This window comes from Cryptotermes secundus, unplaced genomic scaffold, assembly GCF_002891405.2.
Source record: "Cryptotermes secundus unplaced genomic scaffold, Csec_1.0 scaffold574, whole genome shotgun sequence".
NCBI lineage: Eukaryota > Metazoa > Arthropoda > Insecta > Blattodea > Kalotermitidae > Cryptotermes > Cryptotermes secundus.
Window position 1 is genome coordinate 13642 of NW_019739958.1, and position 15863 is coordinate 29504.

At 44.2% G+C, this 15863-nt stretch overlaps 2 protein-coding genes across 2 annotated transcripts in view; one reads left to right on the forward strand and one right to left on the reverse strand.

Moving 5' to 3' along the window:
• LOC111872157 (alkaline phosphatase, tissue-nonspecific isozyme) overlaps positions 1 to 15863 on the reverse strand; it is an 86104-nt gene that overhangs the window by 6390 nt on the left and 63851 nt on the right. The window contains exons 3-4 of the mRNA XM_023865750.2: positions 2075 to 2249; positions 367 to 545 (exon numbers count right to left, since the gene is read on the reverse strand). Coding sequence (XP_023721518.1) covers positions 367 to 545; positions 2075 to 2249 — 354 coding nt within the window. The remainder of the gene's footprint in view (positions 1 to 366; positions 546 to 2074; positions 2250 to 15863) is intronic.
• Positions 8091 to 13559, forward strand: LOC117282932. Its single transcript, XM_033754553.1, has 2 exons — positions 8091 to 8573; positions 12282 to 13559. Exons 1-2 carry the CDS (start codon positions 8210 to 8212, stop codon positions 12830 to 12832), a joined length of 915 nt encoding a protein of 304 aa, XP_033610444.1. The 5' UTR covers positions 8091 to 8209; the 3' UTR covers positions 12833 to 13559.

Below are 15863 nucleotides of genomic sequence, written 5' to 3' on the forward strand. Positions count from 1 at the left end.
GTTTCGGTGTAATGCCCAGATTAAGGGCTTGACGAACAAAGAAACGGGGTTCGATCTCTTAGAATTGAAGAGATGCATGTATTTTCCACAGGATCCAGTTCCGGTGTCCATCTTCCGCGATAAATCTGCCGGGAGTAACGCTAAGAGTTCCCCTTCATCTAGTGACACAGTAAGAATGTTTCGAACCATCAGCTCTCCCCCACGAATCTTCATGGCGTCGTGCTTAATTAAGCACTTTACCTGAAAGTGAAATTAACGGATGACGCCCTGAAGTCTGTGACCCCCAACGAGCTAAATCCCCACCCGAAAGCTCTGTCTCCCCGACTTCAGACTGCCAGCTGCAACGCGCTAGTGCTTACTACTTACATTGATGCTTCGACCCGGTTGATCCTCTACCAGCTGGCGCGCAATGTCCTTGCAGGTGCGTCGCGACGCTGGCGGCATCTTGCTGTCGTCCTCCCAATAGCGACTCGCCGAGTGTGCATAGCCTGCCGCGGGCGTCGCGTGCGTGAGTCGCGCGTTGCTAACCAGTCCTGTAGCCTTCCCTGTAGAAGAGGACTCGTTAGGCCCGTACAGTGCAGCGCTTACCTCTGTCGCAGGGAAGCACATAATCTTAACCCTTTAGAGCACACTAGTTACTATAACTATCATTACAAAACTGAGCACTTTGCTCACACAGTACGTGTTAGGTGTAATTCTCACAGTAAACAGTAATTAGTTCCCAGGAAACAACACAGCGATGTAGATTTAGAGTGTGGCTTGAGTCATGACACTGTGAAGCCTCGTTGGTGGTTACCAAACGTTTCGGGGAGTTTCGTACGTTCCTGCAAGACTATAGGGCAGCGTAACTTAGATGACTGAAATGTGACAGAGCACCTGCTTGCAGTGCGGCCCCAGTTTCGTGTGACTGTCGAGGTTTTTCTTCTTCCTCCAATTCAGTGATTACATGCCCTATAAGCTAGGTCTCCTGCCAGTGAGTTGAGAAATCTCACGCTCAGTTTTTGCTGATTTTCTTGCACTCTTCGTCATGAACCCGAGTTCCTCTGTGACAGTTGCGTTCGCATTAACTTTGATAACGACCTCACATCTCTGCAGATGATCCACAGCAGGTGAAATGCTTCTATCTGCAACCTCAGGCGCCTTTGGTGGGCACCTGCCTGAAGCCTGCCACATGTGAGCGGCCAGGCTCACGCCGCTCTGCACATCTGAGCACGTGACAAAATAATCACGACATTATATTTTAAAATAATTTGAAAATACTCTATAAGCATTTTACACATTTAAAATGCAAAGTACACTACCGCACTGTGGTCTGACTGACTACAGATTCGTTGCCCTGACCACGTGACACCCTCTATCCGCAGAAGTTGGCACAAACTTCGCCGACAAACGGCGTTCGCTCGGTCGGTAGAGTTCGCTTGCTGACTACAACCACGGAGTTTGTTCTTATTTTGTTGTTTAAAATGCCAAGTTCAAGAGCGCGACAACGGAGCAGCAGTTTCCTTTACAATCTTGCACAAATGATGATAGCAGCCCGTTGGTCCGAAACATGTAGTTTTCGAATAATAGGAAGTTTGAATGGCTTTGAAGTGTGAATTTTAATACATCGACGAAGTTGCGCAGGGACTGTGAGAAGTGTGAGTGCTAATTTAGAACGTCTTTGAAAGTTCAGCGATACAATGTGTTTGTGTTTCATCCGTTTCTCAGAACAGGCAGAGACTGGTCCAGCTAACACAGTTGAATTTTGTAATGGGTGTAGGCTGTGTTTTCTTTCAGCTAAGAACCGATTCTAAAACGTTTATAAATCATTTTCGCCCTCCACGTGGCTAAAATACAGCATATTTCGTTAAGACTGCGTTATCTCACTTGGGAAAAGTTGGAAACCCCTACTCTAAATTAGGAAACTTTACATTGCTAAACATTTCCTTTTTACTAATTTTAAAGAAAACTTCTTCTTAATTTGAGTCTGGATAGCTTAGTCAGTAAAGTAACTGGCTACATTGGAGGCAGTGAGGCCGGAACGTGCAGCTGACCTTTCACCCTTGTTTGTTGTCAAGGTCAGAATTCGTCTCACCTTGTTCCTGGGCCCAGTTGAACAGGGACGGCACCCTCGACGACAAGCTTGAGTGGCAGTTATTCAATCTGCCTTCGGAGTCGATTCCTACGGTCTCGTAGTTCGCCTTGACGCCGCATAGCAAGGCTGTGGCGCAAGCTGAAGATTCTCCTATCTGCGCATCATTGTTGTAAGTCTGCAAGAAGCACGTATACTTGTATGATAATTTCACAGCAGACGAGAGTGGGTACGTGTGCTTCCGTACTCCACCGTGTGGGGGTAAACCCCTCGGGTTTCGCAACAAACTTTATTTTATTGGTATTTATTTTAACTAGAAATGGGGTTTTGCCCGGTGGAAGTGGTGCTACAGTAAGACACAACACACAAATAACATCACACAAAATAACACACCACACTCAAACAAAACACAGCACACAAAACTACACAAACAATAAAGGACACAATACACACAATGTTTTCCTTTATTGCTAGTGGGGTGGGACTAGGTCCCTTTTACTGCGGCCACTTCTGGCCTATTGTACCAGCCCCAGATGATAGGTGAGGGTGATTTTGGAGCAATTGGTGGAATTAAGATTGGCAGGGGAAACCGAAGTATTAGGAGAAAAACCTGTCCCAGTGCCACTTTGTCCACCACAAATCCCACTTGACCAGACCCGGGATCGAACCCGAGCCGCCGCGGTGGGAAGCCAGCCACGAACCGCTTGAGCTATGGCGCGGCCTCACACACAGTGTTAATACAGTGTAAATACAATTACAACTACAATTATATAAATTAATATTAATAAAAAACAAGCATACTATATGACTGTGGGCGCCGACAGAGAAAAAGCGGGACAAATGAATTACCTCTCTTCAGTTTTTTGGAAAATGATCGCAATTGAAGGAGTAAGAAAATATACCCAACACTGATAATGAAAATTACATATACATTTTCAAAAATATCTTTCTATTCTGAATAACATAGGGAGAGCAGTAAAAATTACCTTAAATGGCTTAAACACAAGTTTTAAGCAAATTTTCTGGCTGAACTCCCTTAGAAATTTGTCTGTTCCCCTTTGGAAATATTCTGGCGACGCTCTTGGTAATTTATCGATGACATAAGAAATTCTAGCCACTTACTTAGGTCGGTAATCAAACCTCGCAAGTTTAGGTGGGTAGTTGTTTGTATTTACTCCCTTACTTACTTAGCAGTAGTCAGTTACTTCGCTACTTATCTACTGAAGTATTTCAGCCACTCCATTGCTAAGGATGCTGGATATAGGCTTCTTATCGCGGAGATGTGGTTTCACTTCCAGAACTCTCGAAATGTGATTTTTTGGGGGGAGGTATTTCTCTGAATATTTTAGACTTCGATTTTGATTTGTTTCATTCTGGTCCGTCACATTAACAATTACAAATTGTGACGGAGTGATTTATATTTGTAATTTTAGACTTCCTTTGCCACTCGTCATGCCAACAATGCCCCAGATTCACGTAGATTCTAAAGGGTTCTGACGATGTTGTATATAACGCTCGAATCACTGGGTTTCCGGACTTTGTCCATCGTCCGGTATTCTAAAAAACGCAGAGAACACAACATTTCGGAAACTGTATCTGTTTCCGTCCTCAGGTGAAAGGGGAGAGACACATAATCTGTTGGGTCCATTAGAAAGAGGTGACCAGTGAATGAGGTTAGCTTTATATAACGAACCCAACAGGTGCCTCCCTTTCACCTGAGGACTAAGTCAGATCAAGTTTCCGAAAGGTTATACTCTGTATGGTTTTTTCTACAATATCGGACGATGGACAAAGTTAAAAAAAAAATCTTATATATTATTATCGAGATCAGGCCCATTTGGACAGAGCACCACTACATGACTATCGTTGCTAATCCCTAAAACTGTGAAGGTTGTCCAAATTATATTTTAATTATTTAGTTCCACCCTGATTCAAAACACGTTGAGTCTGAACTACAAGGACTAACCGGTTAATGTTGTGAAGGAAAACACTCGTTTCTCGAAGATTCTGATGATGACGTGTTGCGACTTTATGAACTTCGCCAATCGTCTGATAATCTGAAATATAACAGGACGTTTCGGGACATAGAGCTGCTCCCGTCTTCAGGTGGGTTTAGCTACTGTGGTGGGTCAGTGTCGTTTGCATGAACTGTTTCTAACACACCCATCTCAGTAGATAGCCCTCACCTGAGAAATGGAGCAGATCAGATTTCCTAAACATTGTGACATATCGTCTGATACTTTGGAGTCTAGACAATGGGCAAATTCCATGTAAGAAAAATCCCTGTTTGTTGCGATAAACATATGAAACAAGTAGGCACATTTTATGGGTAAAATGAGGAGTGTTTCATGTTAAAATACTCATAGATGGTTCGTACTTGTATATTCACCATTATGCTCTCAAAGACTGACCGCAAACCGAGAAACTACAGGAAGTCGGGGTACCCGGATGCCAGGAATTTACCGAAGAAGCTCTCGAGTGAAAGCCAAGCAAACAAAGCGCAAGGCTTCGCATGTCATTAGCTCGAACTTGACACAGGTGACAGTTCAAACACAGAATGTCTGTCGCCGCTGGTCTCAGGTTTCACTCTGCATAATAGCTTGGCCAACTTCCCCGAAGAAGAGACTAGCAGAAGAGTTAAGGCAAGCCACATAAATTAGGAACTAACGCCCACATTCCTCTGTTGCTTTCCACTGACGAAAGCGACTGTCCATTTCAAACCATAGCCAAAGAGAGAACACTGTAGATACTGTGTTCCATATCTCACGGAACGTGAAACATAAGTCAGTGGCCACAGAGCACCCCGGAAGTGGCCTCCATTGCTCTGAACGGATGTATGACCGCGTTCCGAGGGTCACGTGCAGGAGTTTCCGCCGTGATGCAGCCAGCGGTATTTCCAGTATTAGCTTTCAGTTGCTGTATGCTTCTTGGGTAGTTGTGGTACGTGTGTTCCTTGGAAACCCGACACAAGTATTGAAGGGATGTTAGATGCGGGGATCCAGAAAAAGCGGCCGTCATATTCTGAGATTTAAAATGCGTTTCCTGTTATGGCACTTGTTTTAAATGCATCAATCTGTAAATGTGAATAATGTGGTCCCTTCTTAGGATCTGGAAGGCTGGAGCAGATTCTTAACTACCTGATTGAACGCTGCAGTTTACACTTTCTAAATCAAAACTAACATTTATATACATATTTCCTCTTCTCGTATGATGCACCTTACTTTCTACTATGAGAGCTCCATCTGTAAAGAGAAAAAAAAAATATATATTTTTTTTTGGACGTCATGAAAATTTCTAAGCAAGTTCACGATTTCTCTCTCGGCAACTCTCCGTGTCTTTAGTGTGCCCACGTGCCTATGAGGGCTGCACTGTCGAGCCTATAATGCCCAGTCGTTACTGCAAACACATGATACAACATACAGACATTTTGCAATTCTCCCACACAGTGCGCGTGTTTACGTGTTTCGTATGGTTCTCACAATAATCAGCGATTATTTCCCTAGCCAGCGGCAAATGGTTGTTGATCTTTGTAATAGAGGTTAAACAGACTCCTTCCACTGATCAGGCAATTGTTCCTTATTTCAAATAAAACTGAGGAGTTTATGAATCTCAGATCGTAATGCTTCACCCTCTGCATTAATCAGTACCAGCATATTATCTATAATGAATTTCAGAATTGAAAGGTTTAACGCTACAAAGACCGAGAGAGAGAGAGGGGGGGGGTTACTTTACGACCTCCTGCTTGGGCGGTGTTTAGCTGAGGTGTGAGTGGGTAAAGGTGGGTAATTCAGCTGACAAACGTTTCCCTTTGCCCCAAGGGTCGCATTAGCAGGTAAACACAGCGGTCATGCGCCATACGACAAACCACGATAATTCATTTTGATGGTAAATGTATTTATTTTACTTGGCCAGTTTATACCCTTAACAATGAGTTACTTAATTCGCAGAAGCGACGAGTCATAACGAGGTGCTCGCTTTCTAACCTCGCGTCAATTTAGTCACTACTGGCGCTAATTTATTATAACTAATTTCCGAACTCACAAAACATGTCCGTTGACTATCAAATTGAAACAAAAAGCCCCGCCCGAGATGAACCGTACCAGCGACGCATCGCCTTCAAGCAGTGGCGTCCGTCGCTAACACCAGTTCCTTATTGCCAATTGGCTGCATTCGAACAGAGTTCACCCCTGCATCGAATGTATATATTTCTATCCGTTAAAACCACAAAAATCACGTCATCCTCTTTCCACATCTGGAAACCATCATCCGCAGGATCTACCCCGATTGGCTGGACCTCTCTGGACCTAACATAGGTGGCAGAAATTGCCTTATTCTCAGATTTCTTGCTCAAGACCTCACAAAAGAATTCCAAGTTCCACGGCATACTTAAAAAACATAGGCAAACGGCTAAATATGCCAATTATTTTAGGCAGTTACAAGGCTTCCCTCTGAATTTTCAGCGGGCATTACGCTGATGGCTTTGTGAAGGTCAGTGGAGTGAATTTTATCAGCGTGTAGCATTGATTCGTACCAGCCGACTCTCTGTTCTGTGGAGTGCTGACCAGTTGCATAGCAACCAACATACGTACAAGTCAATGAGACCACCTCGGCAAGACGCCATTTTGAGGTTACCCTATTGCAACAACATGAGGTGCTTGTGTAAACAGCTGAAGATCATCACGCTCTCATTATATGAGATATATGTGACGTGACGTGACGTGACGTGACGTGACGTTTCAGCCCCCCACAATTCTGGGATAGCAGTTCAAGGCGGATCGGAAGTAGTAAGTGAGGAAAGTCTGCATTTTGCATAGAGAGTGCCTTTACGTAATGCATATGATTCTCAGAATAAACAGCGTTAATCGGTTGTTTTCTGGTGCACACATGCCGTGTTTTCTGTATGGTAGGAACTGAGTTTTTAATATTACAGTAAACCCTCGTTAATCTGGTTACAGTTAATCCGGATCGAAATATTTGAAAAATTATAAACGCTGTTCACAGTTGAGTACGTTCTTTAAAATGACACATGACATTTAGGAAGGCAGATGAATCACTTGTCTGTTCAGATAAAACTTGACAGTTCTTCCAAATCTGCATTATTACGTTCGAAAACAAGTATAACTTCTGAGTCTTCTATTGACGAATAAATGTATTGTCTTTTCATACTTTTTAAATAAACGCTCTACAGTGACGTTTTGTTATTTATTTTCATCAGCACTACTTCTATCGTTACATTTTCCATTTATTTCTGTTCTAAGTTTCTTTTTCCTTTTAGTGCTAACTTTTGCTTAACTAATCCGGATGACCTCTAACCCCCCACATTATTCCGGATTAGGGAGGGTTTACTGTATACAGAACGACATCAGGCTTCAAAAGATATTGCCTGAAAATAATATGTCTGTATCTTCATAAATTAAATGAAATGGCCTTGAAACAGCCACTTGCTATAGCAACACAGCACACCGACTTATTACACCACACTCATAATTGCACAAACCTTGTTATCCTCCGGAATTATTTAATAATTAATTTGTGACTACGTTGTCCTTGATGTTAGGTACTCTGAGGACCTTGCCAACCTTACGGCAGCCCCCCCCCCATTCCTTTATTTGCCTCTTCAATTTCGGATCTTGTAAATCATTTTCTCCACCTTCCAGCCGTTTAAAAGTGGGCCCTCTACTTTGATTCCATGTTCGGATTTCCTTTCGACAGATTTTCTTAGCCACTCTAGTTTGATACACTCTAATAGCATGCTCAGTCCACTCCAAGCTACAAGATCGGGGTTTTATAGCATTCGCCCAGTTCTTGCACGCTTCTGACTCTCCGAACACTTGCTTAGCTGATGGTTCATGCACCTTCCTCGGGATTCCCCACTCACACGCAGGTGACATTCTTCTCGAGACATGGACTCAATTACAAAGACCAACCCGATGTTGCTGTCTGAGGTAGAATCGCTGTTTATTGTGAGATTCATACGAAACGCATAATGGAATCTGTGGACAGAATACAGAGCAGGTGGTATATGTAGTTGCTACTCTGCTGAAGGGTTGAACCCATCTCTTTTGATAGAGTCTACTATAAGCTCTAACTGCTGCCCTTATCGCTAATTGCTTACATGCAGTCCTACAGACGCGCAACATGGACGCCCCCACACCGCGCCGCGCAGACTGCCGTCTCTCTCCCGCAACCGTCAGTGATTTCAATGCGCCGGACATGCTTCAAGCTGAGGAAGAGGCAGGCAGTGAGGTGCCAGGATGCGGCATACTGCAATGTGCAACAGACCTGCTGGTACTTCTGCCCGCTAGCGACCGTGTGTTCGACACTGTATCACCGTTAAACGGCAGTGACCAATCCTCGCAGGTCTCAATCCCTTTCTCTGATGTGGCAGAGGATGAATGTCTCAGAAGAGTGTCTGCTAGGAATCGAACATCTGTCGACGGGGAAGTAATGGCCTTCTCATCCGAGTTCAAGAAAGCTCTGACGGAGTCAAGAGACCCGGCAAGTAAGCTCAGCGGTGTTGCCGATGTCTTTTTCATGAATTAAGTTTAGAAAGGGTTCGCGAAATTGTGGCTCATATTACCGAGTCGTCTTCAATGAGAAGTGAAAAGGTAGTTCTGCAAAGAACCTATGGGCTCTTCAGTCTGTATTACATATTTAAGTAAAGCAGGAGCCACCGGTTCTTCAGAGAACACTACCGTCAGCATACAGACTCTGAAGGGTAGAGTTAGTTAGAAGTGGGAGAATTAATAATCTCACAATTCAGCGTTCCGTTTCTGTGCGTGATTTGCAGCGATGTGTAGATTCTGGCTACGGCAAACTTGTCACATAAAAGAAAACGTGACAAATTTCAAATGGTTAGAAACGACACTGACATACGAGTACTCATATAAGAACCACATTCGTGAAGAAATTAAGTACAGGTTCAATTTGGGTAATTCTTGTTACCATTCTGTTCCGAAATTTTGTCTTCTCACTTGCTATAAAATGAGGTAAAGATTAACAAAACAAAACAAAAACAAATTCCATGGCTTGAGTTCGCAAGCAAACCATACCGACCGAGCGACTGCCGCTTGCCGGCGAAGTTAGTGTCAACTTTTAGCACATAGAGGGTGTCATGTGGTCAGCGTAACGAATCCCCAAGGCCGATAATTTCGGTTTCCTAGACCGGAGCCGCTATTCCCTTGAAATAGCTCCTCAATTATCCTCACGAGGCTGAGTGAACCCCGTTCCAGAGCCCCTACTTCTCAGAAAAATCTTGTGGTGCTGGGAATCGAACCCGGGATCTCTGGATCTGTTGCCAGGAACTCTGAACACTAGACCACAGAAGCGGTCAAGTAAAGATTAATGTGTACAAAAATTTAATGTTGCCTCGTGTTCTGTACGGGTATGAAACTTGGTCCATCACGTTGAGGGAAGAAAGTAGACCGATGGAGTTTGAGAGCAGGCTATAGAGGTTTATATTTGGGCCCAAGATTGAGAAAGCAACAGGGGGATGGCGAGAACTAGTTAGCTTTATAATTTTACTCCTTGACAAATATTATTAGAATAATCAAAACACGGAGGATGAAATTGGTGGAGCATGTAGCACGGGTGGGAGAAGAGTTCTGGTACGAAAACCTTAAGGAAAGAGACTTTCTGTAAAACCTGCACATAGACTGGAGACTAATATTACTTAATATGTCTCTCCAAGGATAAGCACGGAAAAAAGTGGACTGGATACATCTGGCTCAAGGTACGGACACTTTGCGGGCTCTTGTGTGTAGGGCAATGAACTTTCGGATTCAATAAAATTATGGGAGAGCTCTACTCAGCTAATCTGCTTCATTATAACCTAAAAATTTGCAGTAACGCCGTATTTCTCACTCTTAAAAATATAAAGGAAGTTTCATGCAGAATTTATGGGTGCGTTTATAATCTATGTGCATACAGAACTTTACACAGTTTATTAGCCTCAATATCAGATCAGTAGCTAATTCCTTATGTTTCGAAAAGGCGCCATGTTTTTCCATATATTATTCGTACGCAAAAAATAAAAATGTTTTTAATGTTTTTAAAAAGGTTTTAAACTATTATCCCCAATCAAAATTACAGGAACATACATTAAATAATGCTGTTCTCCTTTCAACGTCAGAAGTTTGCCCGGCCGCCATGTTGGTATTATAGATAACTGAAATGCATGAATATAGGACGGTTCCTTGAAGGCTCGGTGTGTACGTCAGATATTAAGAAAATCTCAGTTCGTTCAGAAGTTATCCGACACACACGCGCGCACGCACACACACGTTAAAAATATGATTCTCACTTCCTCCATGGGACAAGCAAGGAGAGAGAAATGTTTCCTTCTTGTAGAACCAATTCCTTTTCTATGTAAAGGTAAAGGTGAAAAGGTTAATATGTCCCTGTGCTTAATTAATTAGCTCTACGCTATGAAGACATAAGGGGGAGTGGAGGTATAGCTCCATCGCTCTTGGTCTCTGCACCAGATCGAGATGAGTGGTTTCCATCACGCCCTGGCATCTTTAACCCCGTAGAAATAGACTCCCGGTACCCATTGAATAGGAGGTTGGGTGGGACCCAGAGCCGGACTGGACCATTTGGGGAAGAGAACAAATTTGCCTCTGCCGGGAATCGAACCCCAGCTGTCAAGCCTGTAACCTATCGCTATACCGACTGAGCTATTCTGGCTCAATTCCTAGTGGGACACAAATTTTCCATTTTTCAATATTATAGGACTTTTCAGTTGACCTAATCCTTCCAGTCACACTATGGCCCTGGGGTCGACTCAGCCTCTAACAGAAATGAGTACCAGGAATCTTCCTGGGGGTAAAGGGCGGCCGGCGCGTAAGGCTGATAACCTCACCGCCATCTGTGAGCCGATTGTCTAGATAATGTGGGAGCCTCGACGTCTCACAACCCTATGGGCCTCCACTGCCTGCTACAGGGATAGCTTTACCTTTACTTTCTCCAGAGCCAGTTAAATCCATATCAGGTCATCAGAAACAATTTGCTTAATATCTATTTTTTACTATCTTCCAGGCTTAACTTCGGCATTTGTCACTTTCCGAAGCACGATGTGATATTGGCTCCTCTTTGCTCCTACGTAACAAAATGATTCCAGCGTCGTTTATTTAGGACGCCAACAACCGGGCAATTCGTAATTCGCTCGAGATGTTATTAGTCTCTTTAAGAACAAATTGCGCTCAAATGAATGGATTGAAACTCTCTCATTCAATTAAAAAATGAATGGGGAATGAGGATTGGAATCGCGCCGAAACTTAACCTCAAAACTTGCACATCGCCCTAACATTCTGCACATGGCCAACAGTTCACTGTAACTTTCATGATATTTGTAGGTGTTCTCTACTAGGTCCACGGTAGGAAACTGGAAACTCATAGTCATTGTTGTCCATTCTCCTCTTGTGGCCCGAACACTATTTGTCTCTCTGAGCGATGAGCTGTCACGTTTCGCAATCACAAAAATCGCGTGCAGTTCATTAAGTTTCTTGGATTTATTCATTTGCTGCATTTATCACAATTTTCATTCAGATGCTGTATTATCTTTACATTTTCTTAAAGGAATAAATTAAGAATCACTTTAAACATGATTTTCCAGGAAGTGAATGAAGTATTTCCGTTTGAAGAATAATGGTAAATACATGTATTATCTGAGCCAAAATAAAAATAATCTTTATTTTGTACCCGTAGTTTATACTCGTATATATACGTATAGTAGCTGGGAGAGCGCAGTCCGTATACCGACTGGCTACGGGTCAAGAATTTTCTCTGCTCCACGTTGTCCAGACCGGCACTGGGGCCCACTCAGCTTCCTATCCAGTGGGTACTGAGCTTATTTCCTGGGGTTAATTCGGCCGGGGCGTGAAGCTGACCACTTTCTCCCTCAACTAGTGCCAAGGTCAAGAATACGTGGATCTATGCATTCATTCCCCCATACACCTTTATGGCGCAGTGCTTAGTTACTTAAGCACAGGGACATCCATATATATATCGTGAATTACAGAATAAACTGGCATCATTTCACTAATATGGTAGTTATTATAATTAACATGCAGTATTTTCTGTGCGGTGATGCATTTGTTTGCTTGGATCGCCGTCATTTTTTAAAGGATAGATATCTATTTGTTATGTGTCCTTTTGAATGTTCATAAATAACCTGCAACTTGAAACTGTTTGACACTTTTCTTTCCTGCAGAAGAAAGTCTGGATGCCTATTGTCCGTCGTCTGTGACAACCATGATGGCGGAGGACCCAAAATTCATAATACGAGATGCGCAACAGCGGACACTCGCGAGGCACTCCCAAGGGCGCCAAAAGAAGTCCCCGCTAACGTCTGGGATACTGAACTCGATTGCCCGAAGTATTGATGAATTTAAGACAGGAACACCAAAGGAGGAAGAAAACGAAAGTTACGAAGAAGGAGACGACGAAGATCAGGACGAAGAGAATGTTAAAGAAATGAAAATGAAAACCAAACCGCGGAATGTCCCAGCAACGGCAGAGGCAGTTGATGAAGATGATGATTGTTATGACACAAACTCAGGCTTCTGGAGGATGCTGTCAGCTTATGACGACCTGGTTCTCTCTCAGCCGGGCTACAGCACGCACCAACATGGTGAGTCCCACTGGCTGGATGCGGACACAGTGCCTTGGAGGACAATGGAGGAGTCGAGGAACAAGTGTCTGCAGTGGCTAGAGAAACAAGTTGAAGGACAAGTGTCTGCAGTGGCTAGAGGAACACGTTGAAGGACAAGTGTCTGCAGTGGCTAGAGGAACACGTTGAAGGACAAGTGTCTGCAGTGGCTAGAGGAACACGTTGAAGGACAAGTGTCTGCAGTGGCTAGAGGAACACGTTGAAGGACAAGTGTCTGCAGTGGCTAGAGGAACACGTTGAAGGACAAGTGTCTGCAGTGGCTAGAGGAACACGTTGAAGGACAAGTGTCTGCAGTGGCTAGAGGAACACGTTGAAGGACAAGTGTCTGCAGTGGCTAGAGGAACACGTTGAAGGACAAGTGTCTGCAGTGGCTAGAGGAACACGTTGAAGGACAAGTGTCTGCAGTGGCTAGAGGAACACGTTGAAGGACAAGTGTCTGCAGTGGCTAGAGGAACACGTTGAAGGACAAGTGTCTGCAGTGGCTAGAGGAACACGTTGAAGGACAAGTGTCTGCAGTGGCTAGAGGAACACGTTGAAGGACAAGTGTCTGCAGTGGCTAGAGGAACACGTTGAAGGACAAGTGTCTGCAGTGGCTAGAGGAACACGTTGAAGGACAAGTGTCTGCAGTGGCTAGAGGAACACGTTGAAGGACAAGTGTCTGCAGTGGCTAGAGAAACACATTGAAGGAAAAGTGTCTGCCGTGGCTAGAGAAACACATTGAAGGACAAGTGTCTGCAGTGGCTAGAGAAACAAATTGAAGGACAAGTGTCTGCAGTGGCTAGAGGAACACGTTGAAGGACAAGTGTCTGCAGTGGCTAGAGAAACACATTGAAGGAGAAGTGTCTGCAGTGGCTACAGGAACACGTTGAAGGACAAGTGTCTGCAGTGGCTAGAGGAACACGTTGAAGGACAAGTGTCTGCCATGGCTAGAGGAACACATTGAGGATCAAGTTCCCGCAGTGAATCTCTTGCTGGGATTATGTTATATACCATCCATTTCTGGTTGTTGCTGCTGACGGGCGGATGGAACAGCAGCAATGTGTTTCTCTCTATATAATTCGGATCTTATTATAGCCTACACGTTGAATGAAAACAGCCCCTTTGTGTTGAAACATCTTTATATATGTATATAGGCATATTTGTATTTATAATTCACTAAAGTCTCACCAATTATACGATTGGTATCTATGTATATTTGCAAATTAGCTTTATTTAATTTCATTCCTATTGCAATATACAGCACTGTGTGGCTGACTTCTATACATGGCAGTATTTCTGTCTCGTGGCACCGTACAAACCGAGAAGGTTAATGTAGCGGTAACGCTCTAGACTTCTGTTCGAGAGGTGATCGGTTGGGATCCAGACACTAGCTGTTCAGACGGAAGCTGTCGTGGACTTCCGCAGTCCTTCCTGCCAAGTCCCGGAGTCAGGATTTCCGTATTATTTGCAGTTAATTACAGCCAGTCATCCTGTCTTTGGACGTTGTATAGCCGGATAGTTTCAGATGAAAATATTGCTTACATCTTCAGGACGATAGAGCACTAAACTTGGACGTACAGAAGTGTTTGCCACAATCTCTCACAATTGTTGTGTCACAGCAGGAAACTGTTCAGCGAGACAGTGGCCATCTTGTGTTCTGCAAGTACCCAGTTCGAGCCCTGCGGCACACAATTGCTGCAATAGCACTTGTAGACAGCCCGAAATGGCTTCTTGTCGCATTTCCGCTACGGCTGAAGCAGCGCCGTGAAACGGCATCACGTTCTATCTGATCACTGTAATGGCGGATTCGAATCACGTGACATCTGAGGGAAGAATAAGAAAAATATTGAGCGTGTCGACTGTCCTGCGGTTATCTGTGCTGACAAGTGACATTGGTGAGTGGATGCTGAAGTGTCGTCACTTGGCGGGAGTGATAAGCTATCTTTTGCAATGCCTTTCATTTGTACCGTGCGGTATCTGTTCTCTCTGGGTACAAAACTGTTAGGAGTCGATACAGCGACGGGTTACGGTCTGGACGGCCTGGGTTTGATTCCCGGCAGTGCAAGAATTTTCTGCTCTCCATAGCGTTCAGACTGGGTATCGGGGGCTCTTTTCTCGGGGGTAAAGCGGCAAGGATATGAAGCTGACCACTCACCTCCATCTAGTGCAGAAGTCAAGAAAGGTGAATCTATACCTCCACTCCCCAATATGTCTTCATGGCGTGGTGCATAAGTAATTAATCACATGGACACCTTTACCTTACCTTACGTAGGAATTTGTTAACAGCTTAGGGTACAGACAGACCTACGTGTACCATTAACGCTCAAAAGTTCTGCAGTTCGTCCACGCCGTGTATTTATGTGCTTCGTACGGTTCTCCCTGAACAGAATTTACATTCGTCTTTGTAACAGAGACACGGCATGTTTTCTGTGAGGTACAAACTGAAATTTTGAGGCACGCGGTAGCGTAGTTGGTTGAGGCACTATGCTACAAGCCGGAATGTAGCGGGTTCAAGTCCCGATGAGGTCATTGTATTTTTTTTAATTTACCTAATCCTTCCAGCCGCACTATGCCCCTGGGGTCGACTCAGCCTCTAAGAGATGAGTACCAGGAATATTCCTGGGGGTAAATGGCGGCCGGCGCGTATGGCTGACAACCTTGCCGCCATCTATGAGCCGATTGTCTAGAAAATGTGGGAGCTTCAACGTCTCACAACCCTATGGGCCTCCACTGCCGGTCACAGGGATGCCTTTACTTTACTTACTTTCACAAACAGAAATTTTAACTACGTTATGCTTAGGCACTATACAACATGCGCCTGCATTACCAGGCACACAGGCAGTGACTTTAGGCATGGCCATGTCTTGAAGTCGTGGGGCAGTGGTTGCTGATACATTGTGGTCAGGAGAATTACAGCAGAAAGTAGCGGGGTAGTGGTTGCAGGTGCGTTATGAGAAGAACCAAACAGACTGGCCAAGAAGTAAAGCTACAGATTTTAATTTGATAGGTGCTTGGTTCGAATCTTGACTGAGGATTTTCGTGGTTTCTTCAGTCCCTCTAGGCAAATGCTAGGATAGTACCATACGCTTCGGCCGCTATCTTCCACATCCTCACCAATCCTACCGTCCTATTCTGTATGGACTG